This window comes from Saccopteryx bilineata, chromosome 2 (genome assembly GCF_036850765.1).
Source record: "Saccopteryx bilineata isolate mSacBil1 chromosome 2, mSacBil1_pri_phased_curated, whole genome shotgun sequence".
Classification (NCBI taxonomy): Eukaryota; Metazoa; Chordata; class Mammalia; order Chiroptera; family Emballonuridae; genus Saccopteryx; species Saccopteryx bilineata.
In genome coordinates, this window is record NC_089491.1 from 318,128,943 (window position 1) to 318,152,658 (window position 23,716).

General features: G+C 43.6%; 1 protein-coding gene across 1 annotated transcript in view; it reads right to left on the reverse strand.

Annotated features, from left to right (window-relative positions):
• The window catches only part of SNX27 (sorting nexin 27), a 120,364-nt gene extending 110,516 nt beyond the window's left edge, over window positions 1–9,848 (reverse strand). Inside the window, exon 1 of the mRNA XM_066262131.1 lies at window positions 9,404–9,848. Coding sequence (XP_066118228.1) covers window positions 9,404–9,720 — 317 coding nt within the window. The 5' untranslated portion in view covers window positions 9,721–9,848. The remainder of the gene's footprint in view (window positions 1–9,403) is intronic.
• Between the last annotated feature and the right edge of the window lie 13,868 nt (window positions 9,849–23,716).

The window sequence follows — 23,716 nt, forward strand, 5'->3', positions numbered from 1 at the left end:
CCCGGCCAGGGCACACAGGAGAAGCGCCCATTTGCTTCTCCACCCCCCCCCCCTCCTTCCTCTCTGTCTCTCTCTTCCCCTCCTGCAGCCAAGGCTCCATTGGAGCAAAGATGACCTGGGCTCTGGGGATGGCTCCTTGGCCTCTGCCCCAGGCGCTAGAGTGGCTCTGGTCGCAACATGGCGACGCCCAGGATGGGCAGAGCATCGCCCCCTGGTGGGCAGAGCATCGTCCCTGGTGGGCATGCCGGGTGGATCCCGGTTGGGCGCATGCAGGAGTCTGTCTGACTGTCTCTCCCTGTTTCCAGCTTCAGAAAAAAGAAAAAAAGAAAAAATAAATAAATAAAAAATAAAAAATATATATATTTTAGCCTGACAAGTGGTGGCATAGTGGAGGTTGCTGGCTCTGAGACAAGCTTGTCGGCTTGAGCAGGGGATCATCCATATGCTCCCCAGCTTGAGCCCAGAAAGATGCTGGCATGAAAAGCTCAAGGCCACTGGCTTGAGCAAGGGGACACTGGCTCACCCCAGTCAAGGCACGTATGAGAAGCAATCAATGCACAACTGACATGAAGGCAACTATGAGTTGGTGCTTCTCACCCTCTCTCTCCTCCCTTCTTGTCTCTTTCTCTCCCTCCCCAATTAATAATATAATGCATATATATGTTTGTTACATACATATATATGTATTTTTTAATTGCCTGAATATTTTTTTTCCAAAAGTGAACCATCCATACACAGAAATCATTTATATAGCTGTTGAAGAACAGATTGACCCTAACTGTTTGGCTCTAACCTAAACCACCACAATAGCCTCTGTGCCACTACCATCATCTAACGAATAAACTCACTACAGATCATGTTCCCAAAGTAGGCACACTGATCACAAATTGTGTTTGCTTGTCAACTGAGTCTCCGTTTATCTACTGGATCATAAAAATTATTACCAAAGGGACTTATCTTAAAAAAATAATTATCCTTGAGAGCGTGGTAAACAACCCTCACCTGAAACTAGTCAGTGGTGGATGTAAAGAGAACTGTTCTTCACAATAACTTATATGACCCAGACAGATCTTCATGTTACTAACAAAAGATCTTTTCCTGGTCACAGCCATGTTGTAGAAGTGATTTCCAAGGGGAAAATATGCTATATTCAAATATAGTTCTATTTGTTTGGTTGCTCAACTACCTATAAAATTAAAAGTATTTCTTTGGGTTGCAATTATGATTGTCAGCCTCTCTTTACCAATAACCAATAGATTAAAGATAGCAATAAGTACAGGCCAAAGAATCATTACCTTAGTTCCTCTCTTACTCAATTTAACAATGAAAGAAACAGGTTAAAGATATAAGACAGCTACATTTCACAATACTAGAACCAAGCTCAACCGCTATCCAAATTTAGAGGGATGTGACTAATATTAAGAATTTCAAGTGACTGTTCAGTCAAGAATAATTAACTATTAATAGTCAAGAATAGCTGAGAAAACTAAGAAATAGAAAATACACTGGATTTAGATTCCAAAGACCTGGGTTTAATTCTGGTTAACACTCAGTAGTGCAACACCCAGTTTCCTCTCTTATGAAATTGGGATAATACTGTTACATTCAATCAACAAGTATTTATTGAATGATACCTTGTGTGCGTCACTAGATGCTGGAGAAAAAAACACAGAGGTCGTCCCTGCCCTCAAAGATCTTATATAGTCCCTTATCTCACAAGGCTGTTGTGAAGATAAAATGTAAAAATACTACAAATCGTAACACACACTTCAAATAGTAAAGTGGTATAATTATTATTAACTACCATCTTTATTATAATGACTTAGCAAGACTTCAATAAGTATAGACAATCAGATATAATAGTCCATTATCTTACTGAATTTGTAAGACCTAGAATTTAGAAGTCTTAACAAATCACTATTTGTTATACAGTCTTAGCTCATGACTCTCAATATAACCATAAAGATAAAATGAACTGAGAATTTAAAGCCTGTAACCTGCAGTGTTACTCCAGGTTAAGATTGGGTGTGGGTTGCATTACCCACACCTGGCAAGGGAATAATAAATAAAGATTTCCAGGCCCCACAATACCTACTGAATCACAACCCTTAAAGGGTGAGCCTGACAGTCTGTTCTCTTTTTTTTTTTTTTAAGATTTTATTTATTGATTTTATGGGATTGGGGGGTTAGAGCAACAAGTATTAACTATAGTTGCTTCACTTTAGTTGTTCATTGCTTGCCTGTTGTTTGTCATATGTGCCTTGACCAGGCAAGCCCAGGGTTTCAACCCAGCGACCTTATGTTCCAGGTTGAAATTCCATCCACCGTATCACAGGCTAGGCAAGACTCTATATTCTTGACAAGCACACCCAGTCATTCTTAGGCTCACTAAAGCTTGAGAATCACTGCCATAAAAATTCTCTTATGAAAAACCATGATTTTAGCCTGACCTGTGGTGGCACAGTGGATGAAGAGTCAACTGGGAATGCTGAGGTCACTGGTTCAAGACTCTGGCCTTGCCTGGTCAAAGCACATATCGGAGTTGATACTTCCTGCTTCTCCCCTCCCTTCTCTCTCTCTCGCCTCTCTAAAATGAATTAAAACAAACAAACAAAAAAAAACACGTAATTTCAGGGCCTTGGCCAACTAGCTCAGTCAGTTAGACTGCAGTGATTTTCAACTCGGGTCCGTGGACTGGTGCTGGTCCACCAGAAATTTCGTGCCAGTCCATGAAAGAGTTAACTATCCTAATGTTGTATGGTCTATAACCTTCATAAGACATAAGGCTGGTTAACTCTTTTGCAGTTGAAAACCACTGGGTTAGAGCATCACTGGGAACTGCCAAGGTTGAGGGTTCAATCCCCCCAATCAAGGAACATACGGGAAGCAACTAATGAATGCATAAATAAGTGGAACAACAAGTGAATGCTTCTCTCACATTCAAATAAATCAATAAAATAACTAATATAAAAAATAACATGATTTCAAACCATTTCCAAAAACTACCTGAAAAATCTGAGCCGAGTAAAATTCAGTTACAACTGAGAAAGTAGCTCTCTTGAAAAGGTACTTTAGCTGCCTGACCAGGCGGTGGCACAGTGGATAGAGCGTCAGACTAGGATGCCGAGGACCCAGGTTCAAGACCCCAAGGTCGCCAGCTTGAGCACGGGCTCATCTGGTTTGAGCAAGGCTCACCAGCTTGAGCCCAAGGTCATTGGCTCGAGCAAGGGGTCACTTGGTCTGCTGTAGCCCCTTGGTCAAGGCACATATGAGAAATCAATCAATGAACAACTAAGGAGCCGCAACGAAGAACTGATGTTTCTCATCTCTCTCCCTTCCTGTCTGTCTGTCCCTTTCTGTCCCTATCTCTGACTCTGTCTCTGCCACACACACACAAAAAAAAATGTACTTAGCAATTCAATGTTACATGACTCACACATAATTCGTAAAAATACTTCTTGTGGCACCAACCTCTTTTTATTCCATCATTTTCAAACTTTCACACATTTGAAAAAAAAAAAAAAAGAATGTCCATGAGATACTGAGGTATTTGTATGTTATTATACTGAACTCTAAATAGTCAATAGTCAAATACGTGATGACAGAAAGAGACTAGACTGGGTGGGTAGTGAGCATACAATGCAATACACAGATAATGTATTATAGAACTGTACACATGAAATTTGTATGTTATTAACCAAAATCACCCCCAATAAATTTAACTATTAAAAAAAAGTCAATAGCCTGACCAGGCGTTGGTGCAGAGGATAGAGCATCAGATTGGGACATGGAGGACCCAGGTTCAAAACCCTGAGGTCACCAGCATGAGCACGGGCTCACCAGCTTGAGCGCAGAGTCACTGTCTTGAGTGTGGGATCATAGACATGACCTCATGGTCGCTGGCTTGAGCCCAAGGTTGCTGGCTTGAGCAAGGGGTCACTCACTCTGCTTCAGCCCCTCGCCCAAGGCACATATGAGAAAGCAACCAATGAACAACTAAGGTGCCACAATGAAGAACTGAGGCTTCTACCTCTCACACTTCCTGTCTGTCTGTCCCTATATGTCTTCTCTCTGTCTGTCACAAAAAAATAGTGTAAACCATATAAAAAATTAGCCATGCATATATGTAAATAAATTTGCTTATTGAGATTTTTTTTTTTTCATGACAGAGAAAGAGACAGAGAGAGGGAAAGATAGGGACAAACAGACAGGAAGTGAGAGAGGTGAGAAGCCTCAGTTCTTCATTGCGGCACCTTAGTTGTTCATTGATTGCTGTCTCATATGTGCCTTGATGGGGGAGCTACAGCAGAGCAAGTGACTCCTTGCTCAAGCCAGCAACCTTGGGCTCAAGCCAGCGACCTTGGGGTCCTGTCTATGATCCCACGCTCAAGACAGCAACCCTGCACTCAAGCTGATGAGCCCACAGTCAGGTTTTCGAACCTGGATCCTCCATATCCCAGTCCAAAGCTCTATCCACTGCACCAACGCTTGGTCACGCTGCTTTACACTTTAACAAGGGAAAGTTGATGGGTATATTATCCTACAGCTGTCACAGAGGAAGGCATATACTATCTGACTAGCATAAATATAGTATCATGTTTGAATGGTTGCTAGCCAACCTTAGGAGTCCATGCCTATTAAAGACCATACTACCCAAATACAAAAGAGACAAAACAAACTAGCCAACAGACAAACCTAATCCCTCAAAAACACAGGTAGTACCATATCCATATCCACTACAGACTTAGACCCTCCTAAGGACATCTCTCAAGAAATCAATCAAGAGCCGTTGAAACCACGATAACCTTAAGAAAATTAACGTGAAGTTAAATGTTACTTCACATACTATATAATTAGTGCAAAGATATATTTATTTTGGTTCTATTTGTTGAAAGCACCCTTCACTCATTAGCCTCCAGGTATACACACATCAAAGAGAAGACATACAATATACCTTACACTGAGGAAAATTACAAGGTGGAAACTAACATTGCTAGTCAAGAAAACATTCCATCTACAGTAAAATTTAGAGCCCAAGGGCTTGTTCTTACTCCAGTACCAAGCCCTGCAACATGACTCTTTCCCAAACCAGTCAGAAGCTAGTCGTTTTGAAGGGAGAAAGGACAAACTGAACCACAGTGAATTTGGTTTAGCAACTGTTCCAAGATTCAATGAGGACAGAGCTTAAAAATACAAAAAAGCCCTGGCCGGTTGGCTCAGCGGTAGAGCGTCGGCCTAGCGTGCGGAGGACCCGGGTTTGATTCCCGGCCAGGGCACACAGGAGAAGCGCCCATTTGCTTCTCCACCCCTCCGCCACGCTTTCCCTCTCTGTCTCTCTCTTCCCCTCCCGCAGCCAAGGCTCCATTGGAGCAAAGATGGCCCGGGCGCTGGGGATGGCTCTGTGGCCTCTGCCCCAGGCGCTAGAGTGGCTCTGGTCGCAACATGGCGACGCCCAGGATGGGCAGAGCATCGCCCCCTGGTGGGCAGAGCGTCGCCCCTGGTGGGCGTGCCGGGTGGATCCCGGTCAGGCGCATGCGGGAGTCTGTCTGACTGTCTCTCCCTGTTTCCAGCTTCAGGAAAAAAAAAAAAAAAAAAAAGTTGATGCTTGTTCTTTTGTCCCAGCTTGTATTGTGTTATATCTCAATATATGTTGTATGTGTTACTCTGTTCTTTCATACCTCTAACAGTTGTCTAAACAACTGCAATATATAAAAATCGGAATAAAATTATTTGTGCATAGGAGGAAAGCATCTAAAATAGAGGGAAATCTTGGGTTAAAAAACAATTTTCAAGGTCCACACACCCACCTATAACTTCAATACAAGTTATATCTACCTATGCCTAACTCAGAACCAGCTTGGCACTTAACTTAGAAAGCTTTCCTAGGACAAGAGAAGTTATTTAAGGAACCTGGATGAGAGAGAGAGAAAAAAGCTCTAAGGAATGTTGCCTAAAGAATGCTTTAGGAAAATTAGCATCAACCTAACCAAGTTCAAAACAAAAGCAGACACAGATAGTCCTCAAGAATCATGTCTGTTTGCTTGCTGATTTCCTCCCCTCACTTGAAAACCTAAAAAAAAGATGCAGACTTTGGAAGAAAGTATACAGCTTTCTCTGTATACAGCTGACCCCTGAAGGTGGCGGTTTGGGGAACCAACCTCTTGCACAGTAGAAAATCCACATGTAACTTTTGACTCCCCAAAACTTAATTTTTCCCTCAGTATCCTTGGGGGAATTGGTTCCAGGACACACCCACAGATATTAAAATCTGAGGATGCTCAAGTCCCCTATATAAAATGGGGACTGACCTGTGGTGGCACAGTGGATAAGGTATCAACCTGCAATGCCGAGGTCGCCAGTTTGAAGCCCTGGGCTTGCCCAGTTGAGGCACATAGAAGAAGTAACTATGAGTTTATGCTTTCCATTCCTCTCTCCTCGCTTTTCTCTCTCTCTCTGAAATTAATAAATAAAATCATAAAATAAAATGGTGCAGATCAATGCATGCATCCACATCTGTGGATCCCAACCACGGAATGAAAACTATAGGAATTTATTGCATATAAATGGACCCATGCAGTTCAAATCCATGATGTTCAGAGTCAACAGTAGTTGAGGTCTCACAGAATTTATCAACTAGCTCAGTTCTGTGTTGCAACTATTACTGTTTCTACTACAGTAGCAGAAATGCTTCAAAAAATTTGGAAGTCAAAATAGTTAGAAGGTAAGGAAACTGATGTCAGAAAGGTGTCAGAGCCTCACAACCTTCCAGAGAAAGGTTCTCTAAGCAAAGAATGTTATTTTCTCTGCCCATTAAAAGAGACAAAGTTCTCTACTAACCACCAAGGATGTACCAAAACACAATGTTTTTTCCTTAGAAAGAAGAATAGATCTAAACTGAACCTGGGCCTGAGGCAAGCCTTGTTCAAGGGAATCATCTAAGGTCTCCTTTATAATACCTAGTTTATATGTGGACTCGGCTACAAAAACCAAAATAAAGCAACAAGCCAGCAACTATGTTAGTCTGGCGCGCACGCGTGTGTGTGTGTGTGTGTGTGTACACATGTGTATGAATGAAATGGTTAATCATGTTAGCTGTAGTCTTCTACAAAATTATTTCAGTTTAGTTCCTTTAGCTCCAGTAAAGAGTAAATGATTTATACTTTATGATTTTACTATTTTAAATAAATATTTTAGTTTTAAATTTAAAAATAAACAAATGGCTGGATCCAAAGTTTAACTTCCAAAGGGAAAGGAAAATGACAATTCCAAAAGCTTCTATCAGACGGAAACATTAGCCACAGATTTTGAGTTATTTAGATTAAAAAGAATTAGGTGCCTCATAGTCTATGTATGAATGCCCTTACTTCCAAAAGATTAAGAATATATTGCCCAAGAATATCAGAAAAGAGAATGTAGGGCATTAACAGGAAAAGAAAGCATCTATTTATAGGAAGAACAGAGGAAAGTTATAGTAATAGTCACAAACACTTGCTTTGGTGAGCTACTCTTTCTAGAAAAGGAAGGTAAGAGGAAATATAATGAGTGGATACCACAAAGTAAGGATGTCAAGGATAAGGGCATAAGGTTGAGTAAGAAAGGATGGGCTCCTCTTTATTCCATACCTTCAAGATCGTACCCTCTTTGAAACCTTGAACAAACCTACTGTTTTGCCTGACCAGGTGGTGGCGCAGTAAATAGAGCATCAGACTGGGATGCCGATGACCCAGGTTCGAGACCTCGAGGTCGCCAGCTTGAGCGCGGGCTCATCTGGTTTGAGCAAAGCTCACCAGCTTGAGCCCAAGGTCGATGGCTCGAGCAAGGGGTTACTCGGTCTACTGAAGGCCCACCACGGTCAAGGCACATATGAAAAACCAATCAATGAACAACTAAGGTGCTGCAACAAAAAACTGATGATTGATGCTTCTCATCTCTCTCCATTCCTGTCTGTCTGTCCTAATCTATCCCTCTCTCTGACTCCCTGTCTCTGAAAAAAGCAAAACAAAAAACCTGTTTTACTACAGGAAAGCCTGAAGGCTGTAGAAATTATAACATTTACAAAAAATGAGGATGACTGCATAAGAGCAAACCCAAACACTGAGGGAGAGGGCAGAAGGGTGAATAAAATATACAAGATAGATTCAACAAGGAGACACAGCACTGAAGACTGCTGAGGAGAATGGAGATAATAAGAGCATACACCAACTACCAGTCAACCAGCAATTACCTTATAAGTTTTAATATGTACAAAAACACAAATGTAGCTCCTGGATTAGAGTAGTGGAGGAGGTTTGCACAAAAATCAGAGACAAGGCAGCATCCTGCCCAGGCGTTAATGAATGTATGCACTGGGCAAGTAAGGATAGAGTATTAAAAAGGGAGGGACTGCAGCAGGGAAGAGGATGGGTTGCAGTAGCAGAAGGGGCCTAAAAACAACAGGAAGGGAAAGCAATCTAGAGGGGAGAAAGAATAGGGAAAAGTCAATGTGGGATCACAAGAGAATAAAGAGATCGAATGGAAACAACATGCCCTGAAAAAGTGGGGAGGTCAAAGGAGTTTATAATTGTACACTATAAGTATGAGTATGGCGCAGGAGTGAACACATGGGGACAGAACAGGGATGCTCTCAGAGGCATGTGGTGATAGAGACACTAGATTGAACATCATGGTGTAATACGGAGACCGCTGCAAAGGGAAACTACATCACCCAAAAAGACGCATGCAAGGGTCAGAAAAAAAGACATACTAAGAGAATACAAAAAGGAAGGGACGAAAGCGACACACGAAAGGACAGAAAAATACAGAGGGTGCTTAACCGTAAAGAGAGGGTAACTAAGGAAAGAAAAAGGAGTGCAGTGTGGAGGAATGAGGTTTCGGGGGGGGGGGGGGGGTGTAAGACCAGAGGTCCTGCTTACTTGGGCCAGAGAGCAGAAGGGACGGTCCACGGGGGCTGAAAGGAGGGATGGAGAACAAGACACTGATGCCAAAGGTGAGAACTTGGGGAAGACACACAGTGGCGGGGTCAGAGAAGGAGAATCTGTCATGAGCAGCAGAGAGGTTCATTAAGCGCAAAGCGAAGGGGCGGCAAGGAGCAGCCAGTAACGTGCCCAAGGGGAAGGCAAAGAAGTAGAAAAGCAGCCAAAGGAATGGTGGCGAGAGTAACGGCGCTAAGGACGCAGGGACGTAAACTGGAGACTGAAGGGAGCGAGGTGAGAGTTGCAGAACGCCGGCATTGGTGGCAAAAGGGTCAACCTCCAGGAGGTGCGAGACCTGAGGGACACGGGGGTCCCCGGGGCCGGTTCAGGGTTGGGGGAAGGTGCGGCCTGAGGGTGACAGGGGTACAGAGGAGATGCACCGACAGCAGGGGGAAGGAGGCGGGTGGGGCCCGGGGCAGCCAGATACTCACACCTCCAGAATGCGGTCCCCTTTGCGCACCCCGGCGCGATCGGCCGCCCCCCCGGGCAGCACGGCGCTCACATGCTGCAGCGGCGCGTACAGCTCCCCGTTGATGCTCCGCAGCTGCCCGCCCTCGCTCACTTGGCCCCGCACGTTGAAGCCGTAGCCAGACTCGGACTTGACGATGCGCACGACCCGCGGGCCGCCGCCTCCGCCGCCACCGTTCCCAGCGCAGTGGAGCCCGGAGCCCCCACCGCCGCCGCCGCCGCCACCTCCGTTTCTGTGAGGGGCTGCGGGGTGAATCCCTTCCCCGTCCTCGTCCGCCATCTTGCGAGCAAGCGAGCCGTATCTCCGCCCCCCTACGCCTCCACTCCCTCCCCTTGCGCGCTCCTCCTTCTCAGCAGCCCCGCGACCCCCGGCGGGCGCGCGCTCCGCAGACCACGGGACCGAATGGGCCAAGGAGCTGCGGGGCGGGGGTCAAGGGAAAGCAGGAGGCGGGAGAAAGCAGGCGGTTGTGCACTGTGGAGCCTTCTGGGAGTTGTAGTTTGTGGACCGTGGGGGCCGAGAAGGTGCTGGGCCCAGCGGGAGATGAGGTTAAAGAACGTAGTTCGAGAGCAGCGCCTGCTGGGAGTTGTAGTTTGTCTTTTATGCTCTGGAGTTTAATCCAGTGGTTCTCAAACTTTTTGAAGTGGAGGCGCATTTAAAATCCTACAAATAATTGTAGGCGCACTATATACAAATTTCTGAGAAACGTTATAATTAACAAATATTAAAGAAAAAATATAAAGTCCAAGAGTGCTTTTATGGTAATTAAATGAGATAAATATGACAAAATTAAATTTATTCTGACATTGAATAAATTCTGACATTATTCTGACAAAATGTTGAAAAACATTTTTGTTACATTTTTTGAATTATGCTTTTTAGAATTTGTAAAATAGAGGGGTTAAAAAATTTAAAAACAACAAAAAAGTTATCTTTTTATATAGATACATCCTTAGTAAGATTTAGTAAATTCGGCAGGTCCCAGTGCAAATGTGTTTTTTTCATTCTTGTGTTTATGAGAAACATGAGCCTGATGTGTCCTAGTGATTTCTTCAGTGTTTGGGCATATGGTTGATAGGCAAACTCTCATTTTCTCATCAATACATTGAAGAATTCCTCTCTTTTTATTCTTAATTGTGTTGAGTGCAGAAAATCCCCACCATACATATCATCTTAACTTGACACCAAACAAAGGATAGGAGAAACTTGCCTCCAATCTTTCTGGGGAACATGGAGGGTAGTGTAAACAATCCAGCACTACAGCTTAGCAGCTTTTTGCAAACTAATCAGGCAAGTGAGGTGGGGGGTTGGGCAGACTGTCAGTTTACAGCCAATTCCCCACACCTCTGTCCCCCGAAAACCTAAACTCCAAAAATCCTGTTGGTTTTTTGGTCCCCAACAGGCACATATTTTTCTGGAATACCATAAGGCGCACCTGAAAATCTTCTAGGGTGCACCAGTGCGCCTTGGTGCACACTTTTGAGAACCACTGGTTTAATCAGTTGGATAGTGAGTGTGGCTGACTGATTCAACTGTTGATGTGGGTCACTTTCTTTTTTCTCTTATTTCATAGCCTCTAAAAAAAGAGTATTAGGACAAATTAACATTTGTGATTCAATATAGTCTTAAATTATAATAACTCATTTGTTCAGTACCTAATGTGTTCATATATGTTATTTTATTGCATGGTCTGAACTACCTCCTCAGGCTCCTGGATCATGAATTAGCTTCTCTATTTCACGTATTAGGAAACAGAAACTTGGCTGTCGCTGGTTGGCTCAGTGGTAGAGTGTCAGCCTGGCGTGCAGGAGTCCTGGGTTTGATTCCCAGCCAGGGCACACAGGAGAAGCGCCCATCTGCTTCTCCACCCCTCCCCCTCTCCTTCCTCTCTGTCTCTCTCTTCCCCTCCCGCAGCCAAGGCTCCATTGGAGCAAAAGTTGGCCTGGGCGCTGAGGATGGCTCTATGGCCTCTGCCTCAGGCGTTAGAATGGCTCTGGTTGCAACAAAGCGTCGCCCCAGATGGGCAGAGCATCACCCCATGGTGGACATGCCGGGTGGATCCCAGTCGGGCGCATGCAGGAGTTTGTCTGCCTGCCTCCCCGTTTCCAACTTCAGAAAAATACAAAAAAAAAAAAAAAAACCCAAAAAAACAAGGAAACAGAAACTCAGAATCCCCAAAGTCATCTAGCTCTTAAGTAACAGGAACCAAGGCCCAGTTACATTTGTGCAACTTTCTTTTCATGTATTGCAACTCCGTAAAAACTATACCCCAACTATATAAAAAGTACATATAGAGGAAACTATGGCTTTAGGGATTTAAAACTGGATATTAGAGTGGCCAGGTAATTTCAATTGAGCAACAATTTTGAAGTTACCTTTATTTCTAATTCATTTTGTTTCCCCCACCACCACAGCAGAAGTATTTACAGATGGCAGCATTGATGTGTTGGCTGCAAAGACAGCACCTGGGGTTACACTTGTGGAGTTAGGTGGGACCTGGGTTCAGCAATCTCAGTACTTGTGTTCTGGCTAAGAAAGAATTCAGAGTCAAGAGTCAAACTGTAAGAGAAAGTTTATTTAGAAAGTCACAGAGGTAGAAGAAGTGAGCTGTAGAAGAAATGGGCTCAGGAAATAAGCTACAGAGGCAAAGGAAGGGAACTTTGGAGTTTAGGAGAAGGTAGTCTGGGGGAAGAAGAGGGGAAGAAGAGGGGAAGGGGAAAGGCAAGGACATGGTCCGGTAAAGGAGCCTTGCTGAGTCCTTGGTCCTAAGGGCTTTTAAGGGTGGGGTTTTAGGGGAGGTCCCAGGGGCAGATCTCAATAGAATATTCATCAATTTTCCAGGTGTGTCCTTTCAGGGTTGTGATCTCCACTGATTGGTTGGCGCCAGGTGGGAGTCATTAATCAGTGCAGCTGGTCCTGATGTCAGCCATGGCATCACTCATCTGGTTTTGTTGCTTTTCTGGGTCTGAAGCTGAAACACAGCTGAGGCCTAGATGTTATCCTTAGGTGATAATGCTTAGGGGAGTGGTCACGCAAGGGCCCACATGAGATGCACATGCAGGTCGCATGAAGCACTTTTCAGTTCTTTGTTCCTCCTCCAAGGGATTGTACTGCATGACTAGTGACATGCCAGGGGAGGAAAGGTCAGGAGGAGGATCCTAAATGTGTGACCATCGATATGAAAGGTCAGGGGTTTAAACCATATGACCACAGATATGCTAGGGGTGGCTAGGTTACCCTAGAGGTAAAGTCCTTGTTTTTCCAGTTTTGCCCATTGCTAGGCACCTGGGGCTTTCCAACCTTTACCTGGCCTATCATCCTTGCTCTGCTCATGTTTGTTTAACTGCCTACCACAGACGCATTCTAGCTACCTACCCAAACACAACTTACAGATATTGTGCAGAATGCCTGGGAAAAAAGCAAGTAAGAGGAGCAAGAGAAAAAATAATGTAAATATTGATATTTTAAGCATTTAATACTCAAGCTTAGTACTTGATTTTACCCTATGGCAGGCCAGTAAATTAATCTGTTACTCTTTCATGGATGTTGATAAAAGACACAAGGTTCTTGGGTCAGAGACAAAGAACTCTTATAACATGAGAAGCAACATGAGCTTCAGCATGTTTGTGTCAATCCCTCTTGTGCCCGATGTCTCATGGGGATGACACAAACGGCTCAGACGAATGCTTTGCTCTTGGTTGCATTTATGTCATGGCTAAGGAACACTGAGCTTGGGAAGCCCACCATTTTACAGGAAACAGTAAGCAAAGCTGTTCTTTGTCCTGGAGGAAGATATGACTTCATCCTCCAGAGTCGCTCACTATAACCCTGAGAAATAACCATAGTAAAGAGGAGCCTTGCATTCTTGGCATTCCCAGGAAGATGGATAGAAGCGTGAAAAACACACGAAGGACCATCTCTCAACATTAGTGTGTGCCAAACACTATGTTAAACATTTTTCATCTGTAATCTCATTTAAATCCCACAACCGAATAATGTCCCTACTTTATAGTTGAATAGACAGGTATAGAGGGGTCACACAGCTATTAAGTGATGAATCCAGGAGAAGGAACCGGGATACATAGTTAAAAGACAGTAAAAGTTTCTGCAGAGATCTGATGACTTCTAAAAGCAACAGGCAACCTCCTAAAAGAATCTGTAGACTAAATAAGGGTTTCCAGGAATTGCTCAAGGGAATTAAAAAAAACAAAAACAAAACAGTGGAATAATTAAGATACCTCACAAAAGTGGGATGAGTTACTATATTACATTAGAACATAAAAACTAATGTGGTCTTATTTTATAACCAAGCTAATGAAGAAGGGTCTCAGTTAGTTACACAAACACAGAAATTAATAAAAGTTGCAATAAGAATTTTGCTCCAAAAGAATAATGGCATTTGGGGTGAACATGAATCATTTGGTTTGAACTGAATGCTCGATGGGAAGAAACTTATCCACTAAAGCACAAGATCAGAAAAAGGAAAAAAGCAGCTTCCACTAAAAAAATTATTTTTTTCCTTTGTTTATTTGACAAAAAATGTACTAAATGCCTACACTGTTCTAGGCTCTGTAATAGTGACTAGGGATACAAAAATCAATTAAGATGATATCTATGAACTCCAAGGAAAGCAATATGGCCTGATCAGGCGGCAGCTCAGTGGACAGAGCATTGGACTGGGACGCAGAGGACCCAGGTTCGAAACCCCCAGGTCACCAGCTTGAGTGCGGGCTCATCTGGCTTGAGCATGGGCTCACTGGCTTGAGCGTGAAGTCGCTGGCTTAAGCATGGGATCATAGACATGACCCCATGGTCGCTGGCTTGAGCCCAAAGGTCACTGGCTTGAGCAAGGGGTTACTCCCTCTGCTGTAGCCACCCCTGCTCCCCCCCCCATCAAGGCACATATGAGAAAGCAATCAGTGAACAACTAAGGTGCCATAGGGAAGACTTGATACTTCTCATCTCTTTCCCTTCCTGTCTGTCTGTCCCTCTCTTTGTCTCTCTTTCTGTCTCTGTCACAAAATTAAAGAAGAAAAGAAAAGCAATATGACACAGTCACACTTAAGTGAATGCATATACTCCTTAATCTAGGGGTTCCACTTTTGGAGCTCATTCTAGTGTCACACTTGCTCATGTGTGGAATGAAATTTTTGTGAAGTTAGTAATTGCAGTATTGTTTGTATTCACAAAAGGATATTGTACATAATTAAGTGAAAAAGAGGTAAAACACAATCTATAGAACATGATACATCTTTGTATGAAAGGGGGACCACCGATATGTTTAGCTCTGGAAGTATTCACAAGAAATTGATCATTTTGCCTCTGGGGAGGAGAACTGGACAGTAGAAAAGAGAACAGGAGTAGGAGGGAGACTTAACTGTATACCTGTTTATAATTTCTGAACTTTTAGACAGGTGAATGTGTTGCCCATTATATATATAATCAGATTAAAAGAAAAGATGATCAGAGTATCAACATCACAAAATAAAATAAGACATTATGACTGGTCTTGAGAACTCACAATCTAGCAAGAGAGCAGGAGAAAAAAGTTATAATTCAGACTCTGGCACTCCTGAGCAATGAGGGCTTAATAGAGGCCTGTGTAAGCAGCTAAGAGTGCACATAGGAGGGGTCTTCAAAGGAAACAGCTAAGCTTAATAATCATAGATGAGAAGAGTTAGCAAAGCAGAGAAGGATAGTGGTGGAAGAGCATTTCTGACGAGGGAACACTATATTCACACGGAGATTTGGAAGAATGTGGTGTAGTGTGGAAACAGCAGGCAGTTCATTAAGACTGGAGCGGCAGGGACAGGAGGAAGTGGTCAGGGGAGCAGACAGGGGAAGTGCGCAAGAATCAGATCTGGGAGAGCTTCAGATATAGAATATAATGCCTAGGAGTTTAAATTTCACTCTTAAGTACTTAGGCACTTCTGAATGCTTTTAAGCAGAGCAGAAGTGTTAATTTGTGCTTCAGAAAGTTCATTCTTCAGTAAGTTTGGAGAACAAAATGAGCAGACCTGTTAAGAAACAATTACAGTAATTCAGGTGAGAATTGACAAGTTTTCAACTAGGGCAGTGGTGGGAAGGGATTCCGTTGAAAGAAAGGACTTAACCACTCAGACATAAAAATGGGGAGGCAAGAATGTCATAAGATTCCTGACTTGGCCCTGGCCGGTTGGCTCAGCGGTAGAGCGTCGGCCTAGCGTGCGGAGGACCCGGGTTCGATTCCCGGCCAGGGCACACAGGAGAAGCGCCCATTTGCTTCTCCACCCCTCCGCCGCGCTTTCCTCTCTGTCTCTCTCCTCCCCTCCCGCAGCCAGGGCTCCATTGGAGCAAAGATGGCCCGGGCGCTGGGGATGGCTCTGTGGCCTCTACCTCAGGCGCTGGAGTGGCTCTGGTCGCGACATGGCGACGCCCAGGATGGGCAGAACATCGCCCCCTGGTGGGCAGAGCGTCGCCCCTGGTGGGCGTGCCGGGTGGATCCCGGTCGGGCGCATGCGGGAGTCTGTCTGACTGTCTCTCCCCGTTTCCAGCTTCAGAAAAATGAAAAAAAAAAAAAAAAAAAAAAAAAAAAAAAAAAAAAAAAAAAAAAAAAGATTCCTGACTTGGTGATGTGATTTCCCCAAGACCAGGCATAAAAAGAAAGAGAAAGAGGTTTACCAGGAAGATAATGAGTTCAGTTTTGAATATATTGTATTTGAGGGGCCTGCAGAAGATCCGAGAGAAATCGATCAGCAGCAATTGGTTAGACACAGGAGGGACAGAGGTCTCAGTCAGAGCATAGATTTGAGATCCATGGGCTCTGGATTACCGAGAGAGTCCCAAGGCAGAGCGTGCAGTGAAATAAGAGGAGCTCCAAGGCAAGAACTCTGAGAATGCCCCCCCCCATTAAGGAGACTTTAAGAGGAAGGGGATCAGGTGAAAGACAGGAGTCAGGGAGGTAGGAGACCCAGAGAGAGTGGAGTCTCGAAAGGCGATGAAGTTGCTTTTGGAAGTAGGACCTGGAGAATTTGCAGATCACTTGCCATCCAAGAGCTTGTTTAGGCCTCACAATAACATGCAAAGAGAAGTCATTACAAGAGCCTGACCAGCCAGTGGTGCAGTGGATAGAGCATCAGCCTGGGATGCTGAGGACTTAGGTTCAAAACCCCAAGGCCACTGGTTTGAACATGGGCTCACCAGCTTGAGCGCAGGATTGCCAGCTTGAGCATGGGATTGTAGACATGACCCCATGGTTACTGGCTTGAAGCCCAAGGTTGCTGGACTGAGGCCCAAAGTCACTGACTTGAGCAAGGGGTCATTGGCTCAGGTGGAACCCGCCCGCACCCCCCCCAAATCAAGGCACATATGAGAAAGCAATCAATGAACAACTAAGTGCCACAACTATGAGTTGATGCTTTTCATCTCTCTCTCTTCCTGCCTATCTTTCTCTCTCTCTAAAAAAAAGTAGTCACAAGAAGCTAGGCTCCATTAACCAGCAGGCCCCAGTCATCCTGCTAGTTAATAGCAGAACTGAACCTTGAACCCAAATCTTCTGACACCAAGGCCAGGACTCTCACCACGACACAGCTTCCTTTCAGTGAAAGAAAAAAAGTTTCTCCTATGCTTTGTGGTGTTTGAAGTCAGCAGGTTTCAATTAGCTTTTGTGTAGGAATTATTTAGGTGAAAGTCCCACCTCTGCACCTTTGCTCATATGTCCTTTGGTCCTAGATGTCTTTCCTCTCATCGTTCTAAAGGCTGGTCTAAAGTCTACTCATTCTTCAAACTCTAGTTTAAAGTCTCTCCATAAAGCCTTCCCTGAGGATTCCAGTTCATTCTGGCATTTCTCTTTTCAAAATTCTTTCAACACATACATCTCCCAGTGACACCTCCTACTGCCCCCAGGTGAGTCATGTATATATAATCTCCTCCCCTTGAGTTTGAGCAAGACCTCTGACTTGCTTCTAGGCAACAGAATATGGCAAAGGTGATGATGTGTCACTCACATGATTACAGTTATAGTACATTACATTCCTTCTTAGCAGACTGGAGCTAGGGTTTCCTGTCCTCAAGGAAGAAAGCTGCCATGTTGTGAACCTCCTGTGGAGAAGGCCCACGGCAGGGGACTGGGAATTGCCCCCATCTGACAGCAAGAAAGTAGGACCCTTAGTCCTATACCTGCAAGAAATTCTGCCAGAAACCACATGAGCTTGGAAGAGGATACTGTACTCCACTAAGGAACACAGCCTAGCCAATACCTTGACTACAAGATTGTGAGACCTTGCAGATGGCTCAGCTAAACTGCGCCCAGACTCCTGGCCCACAGACACTGAGCTAATCAATATGTGTTAGTTTGTTACATGGAAATAGATAACAAATGTAACTTCTGTTACATTCATGGTAAGTACTACTCAGTAGTTTATACTGTAACAATTGAATAGTTTTACTTTTCCAATCTGAATATAAGCTTCTTGAACACAAGGAACTTGCCACATGTGACTTGTGCCTTCTTCTGAGTATATTAGAGGCACAAGAGAAGGAGCTCAGCAAGTGTCAATAAAATGTTAGTCCAGAAAGAACCATAAAATGGTTACTAACACCTGCTGCACAGGGACATGGTGGGGATCAAATGAGTAATATATGGAAAACACCTAACAAAATGCTTTGCCTGACCAGGTGCAATGGATAGAGCATTGGCCTAGGATACTGAGGACCCAGGTTCCAAATCCCCAGGTCACCAGCTTGAACGTGGGCTCATCCAGCATGAGCATGGGGTCATCAGCTTGAGTGTGGGATCATAAACATGACTCCATGGTTGCTGGCTTGAGGCCAAGGTCACTGGCTTGAGCAAGGAGTCAATGGCTTGGCTGGAGCCCCTGGATCAAGGCATGTATGAGAAATCAATCAATGAACAACTAAGGTGCCACAACAAAGAACTGATGCTTCTCATTTCTTTCCTTTCCTGTCTGTCTGTCTGGCTGTCTCTCTCTCACTCTAAGAAAAACAAGTGCTTAGCACATAGCTTTTTTTTTTTGATTAATTTTAATGGGGTGACATCATAGCTTTTATTAATAATATTTATTAAATAAATATCACATCTAGCCATATTCACTCATTGTATTGATAACTAGCTCCCTGCACACCACCTTGCAAGAAAAGAAACAGAATCCAGCAAGATACAATGACATGTCAAAAGTCTCTAAGCAGATCAGTTACCAGAACTCAACCCGAAGAACAATTACATGGCTTCAGTGAAGCAATAAGGCATGCCATTACCTGTGGATTCAAGGGTTGAAGAAAACCAAAAAAGGGTCCTTTCTTAGGCTCTTGCCCTAATGCTCACTCCTCTTTTCTCTTCAATACTTTTCTGTGTTTCTTCCATGAAGACCGCATGAAAATTGCTCTTTTAAAAATTGAGTAATTGATTTACAAGAATGGATAGTCCATAGAAACCAGAGGATTTATTAGTCAAGATATCTTTAGTTGCAAGTGACAGAAACTCAATGCAAACTAGATTAAGCAAAAAAGAGAATTCATTGGTTCACATTGCTAAGACTGACACAGGGTATTGCAGTTAGTTAACTGTAGCTACATAACAAACCACCCCAAGACTTTGTGGCATAAACCATCATTTTATTATCCTTATGAGCTCTGTGGATCAGGAATTCAGATAGGAAAATAGGGATGGTTTGTCTCTGCTCTATGAGACCTCATATGGGACCTCAGCTGGGAAGACTCAGTTGTTAAGGGTGACTTGATGACCGTGGTCATCTAGAAATGTCTCATTTCTCTGAGGTTGGCTGACTGTTAGGACCTCAGCTGGAGCTGGTGACCTGACCCTGGCCTCTCCATATGGCTGATTGGCCTCTTCAAGAGTGGTGCCTGCATTCCCAAAGCAAAAGTCCTGGAGAATAAAGCAGTAGTACACAGTATGTTTATGACTCAGCCTCAAAAATCACCGGGTATCACCTCCACCATATTATTTTGTCCAAGTGGTCACAAACATCTGCCCAGGTGCAAGAGGAGGACATAGACACCGCCCCTCGATGGGAGCAGTGTCAGTGTTGCATTGTAATTAGAGTGTGTGAGATGGGCCATCACTGGTGGAGGCCATCTCTGGAAAGTATAATTTGCCGCATTGGGACAGTGCATAGATTTTAAGCAAGTGCTACAGGAACCAAGGCCTTAGGGTCTGACACAGAGGACTCAGGGCCACCTCACTTTTTTTCATTTGCTTTTCATTTTTGCTCATCTCTGTTTCTCTTTGTCTATAAGCAAAAACACACCATATTTTTTCTCAGCATCTGTATATAATTTCCCAGGGAAGGACTTCAGCCCTCCCTTGAGTCAAGGGCCCAACACCTGGACCAACTGAAGTTGCCTGGAGAACGGAGAACTATGATTTTCCAAACCTGGACCTCATGCCCAGGTCACAGGCCTAAAAGAAAGCTTGCTTGTAGACTATAAAAAAATAGCTGGTATAATTTACCACAGGTTTAAACCTAAGTGAGCATTTCTTAAATTAATTATTTTATATATAGAGAAAGGCAGAGAGCAAGAAAAAGAGAGAGTGAAACATTGATTTGTTGTTTCACTTATTTATGCATTCATTGGTTGACTGTTGTATATGCCCTGACCAGGTATCAAAACCCACAACCTTGTCATGTAGAGACAATGTTCTAACCAGCTGAACTACCCAGCCAGGGCTAAGTGAGCATTTATATCTGCTTAAGTGTACAATTATAATTATGTTAGTTCTTTATCAGCATTCTGAAGTTGTAGAATTTGAAAGCCCTTTATCTGGTCACCTTCATATATTGCCCTTGTCTTGTGCTTGACCACACACCACCTCTCTGAGATTGGCTGTGTTTCTCACTGGCTCTTCCAGCTACACTGGCTGGCTTTTTTTCTGTTGTTCCTTTTCATCACACCTGACTATCATGTTTCAAAGGGCCATTCCCAACTGACATTTTTCACCATCCTTCTACTTGTGACTCCCTAGGCAGTTGTCCCTCTGTGAGCTTTCTCCATTTTCTCCAGGCCTCCATTTTTCCTCAGAATCTAACTCAGTTTTCCAGGCGTCCTTTTTCATGGAAATTAACTCCCAGAGCCAACAATTCAGAAATAATGCAGTAGGTTGGGAGATCTCATAACAAAATGAGTAATAGGATTTCTGTGTTGTTGGCATCATACATTGGAAAAAGGTATAAGACTTGGGTCCTCCACATTGCTCCGCATTGGTTCCTGTTTAGCTTTTTTTTTTTTTTTTTTTTTTTTTTTTTGCGAGAGAGACAGAGACAGAGACAGAGAGAGGAACAGAGTAACTGAGAGAGGGACAGATAGGGACAGACAGACAGGAAGGGAGAGAGATGAGAGGCATCAATTCTTCATTGCAGCACCTTAGTTTTCATTGATTGTTTTCTCATATGTGCCTTGACCAGGGGACCACAGCAGAATGAGTGACCCCTTGCTCAAACCAGCGACCTTGGGCTCAAGCCAGTGACCATGGAATCATGTCTATGAACCCACGCTCAAGCTGGCAACCCTGCGCTCAACCTGATGAGCCCATGCTCAAGCCAGTGACCTCGGGGTTTCGAACCTGGGTCTTCTGCTTCCCAGTCCGACACTCTATCCACTGCACCACCACCTAGTCAAGCAGTTCTTAACTTGTCTTTTAGTATGCTTTTGGCTGCGGAAGACAGAAAATTCAAAAGTGTTTTTAAACAATAAGGAAATTTATGATCTCACATAAGTAGTACATATTCCAAAATTAGCTAATGCATCAGCTCATTCACAAAGGATCTAGATTTCTTCCATCTCTCTCTGCCACCTTCAGTGTATTGTTTGGATGTTTGGCTAATTCATGGTGGCAAGGTGGCTGCTGAGCTCCAGGCACCACTTACACATGGGGCCACCACATTGAAAAGCAGGAAACAAGTTTCTTCTTGTGTCTTTTGTAAAAACAAAGACACCCTTTTCAGAAGCCTTGCATAATAAGCCTTTTCTCATATTTCATGGGCCAAAAATGTATTGCCTGATAATCCCCTAAACCAGTCATTGGCAAAGGAACTGAAATGACTATGGTTGATTCGAACCAACCGAGATTTACTCCTGGGGCTAAGAGTAGTCACTTCTCTGTGTGCATAGCTTGCCAGTAAGTCAGGAACAGAACTGGGGCTCTGCCAAAAGAGAGAAGAGTGGGAGAGAGGGAGTACAGGGAGGATAAACTTGGATTAAGCAGCCAATTGTATCTGATGCACTTAACTTCTCTTTAACTTGTTTCTCCAACTATCAGCTAGAGATGGTAACACCTACTTCATCTATCAGTGGAGATCCTTCAGGAAATAAGATTTAGATTCCAAGATGGCAGCAGAGTAGGCAGACACACAGACTCCCAGCTCACACCACCAAACTTAATTACAAATTAATTTAGGAACAATTATCGTGAAAAACCAACTTTGGACTAAAAGAACAGGTCTCAAAAACAGCAAAGAAGACACCACACCGGTCCTGGTAGGGAGTGCGGGGGCACAGTGGGGGCTCCCCTGCTGCCAGGAGTGAGAGGATGCTGAGACTGAGGGTCCAGAAGGGCTCTCATTACAAGGAGAGAGACCCTGGAGACCAGGGCTCTCAGACTCAGAACCGGAGACCCAGTCTAGAAATCCAGAAATTGGAGGAGACAGACAGAAAGCATTGAGAAGGGAGAAGAGCAAAGTTCTGTGTGTGGGAAGCAGCAGGGGGTGCCATTAAGGGACAGAGAAGAAAATATCACTCACAATCACTTGCCTGGGCCCCAGGGGCAAGGAGGGCTGAGAGGACTGGCTTGTCTTCCACGAGGAAAGTGGAGATAGTGAGGCCGATGGTGATGGGCAGATGAATGCCTGGGATGACCTGAGAAGCTGACTCATCCACTGTGCAGGTGGCCTTCATTATGTAGTGACCTTCTTTATCCCTTACTTATAGTCTTTGTTTTAAAGTCTATTTTGTCAGATATAAGTATTGCTACCTCAGCTTTTTTTTTTTTCATTTCCATTTGCATGAAAAATTTTTCCATCCCTTTACTTTCAGTCTATGTGTTTCTTTTGTTTTGAGATGGGTCTCTTGTAGACAGCATACATATGGATCCTGTTTTCTTATCCATTGAGCAACTCTATGTCTTTTGATTGGAGATTTAACCATTTATATTTAAGGTTATTATTTTTTTTTAATAACTTTTTATTAATGGTAATGGGATGACATTAATAAATCAGGGTACATATATTCAAAGAAAACATGTCTAGGTTATTTTGTCATCAAATTATGTTGCAAACCCCTCGCCCAAAGTCAGATTGTCCTCCGTCACCCTCTATCTAGTTCTCTGTGCCCCTCCCCCTCCCCCTAACTCTCTCCCTCCCTCCCTCCCATGTCCTCCCTCCCCCCCCCACCCTTGGTAACCACCACACTCTTGTCCATGTCTCTTAGTCTCATTTTTATGTTCCACCAATGTATGGAATCATGTAGTTCTTGTTTTTTTCTGATTTGCTTATTTCACTCCTTATAATGTTATCAAGATCCCACCATTTTGCTGTAAATGATCTGATGTCATCATTTCCTATGGCTGAGTAGTATTCCATAGTGTATATGTGCCACATCTTCTTTATCCAGTCTTCTATTGAAGGGCTTTTTGGTTGTTTCCATGTCTTGGCCACTGTGAACAGTGCTGCAATGAACATGGGGCTACATGTGTCTTCACGTATCAATGTTTCTGAGGTTTTGGGGTATATACCCAGTAGAGGGATTGCTGGGTCATAAGGTAGTTCTATTTGCAGTTTTTTGAGGAACCACCATACTTTCCTCCATAATGGTTGTACTACTTTACAGTCCCACCAACAGTGAATGAGGGTTCCTTTTTCTCCACAGCCTCTCCAACATTTGCTATTACCCGTCTTGTTGATAATAGCTAATCGAACAGGAGTGAGGTGGTATCTCATTGTAGTTTTGATTTGCATTTCTCTAATAACTAATGAAGCTGAGCATCTTTTCATATATCTGTTGGCCATTTGTATTTCTTCCTGGGAGAAGTGTCTGTTCATGTCCTCTTCCCATTTTTTTATTGGATTGTTTGTTTGTTTGTTGTTGAGTTTTATGAGTTCTTTGTAATTTTTGGATATTAGGCCCTTATCTGAGCTGTCGTTTGAAAATATCAGTTCCCATATAGTTGGCTGTCTGTTTATTTTGATATCAGTTTCTCTTGCTGAGCAAAAACTTTTAATTCTGATGTAGTCCCATTCATTTATCTTTGCCTTCACTTCTCTTGCCA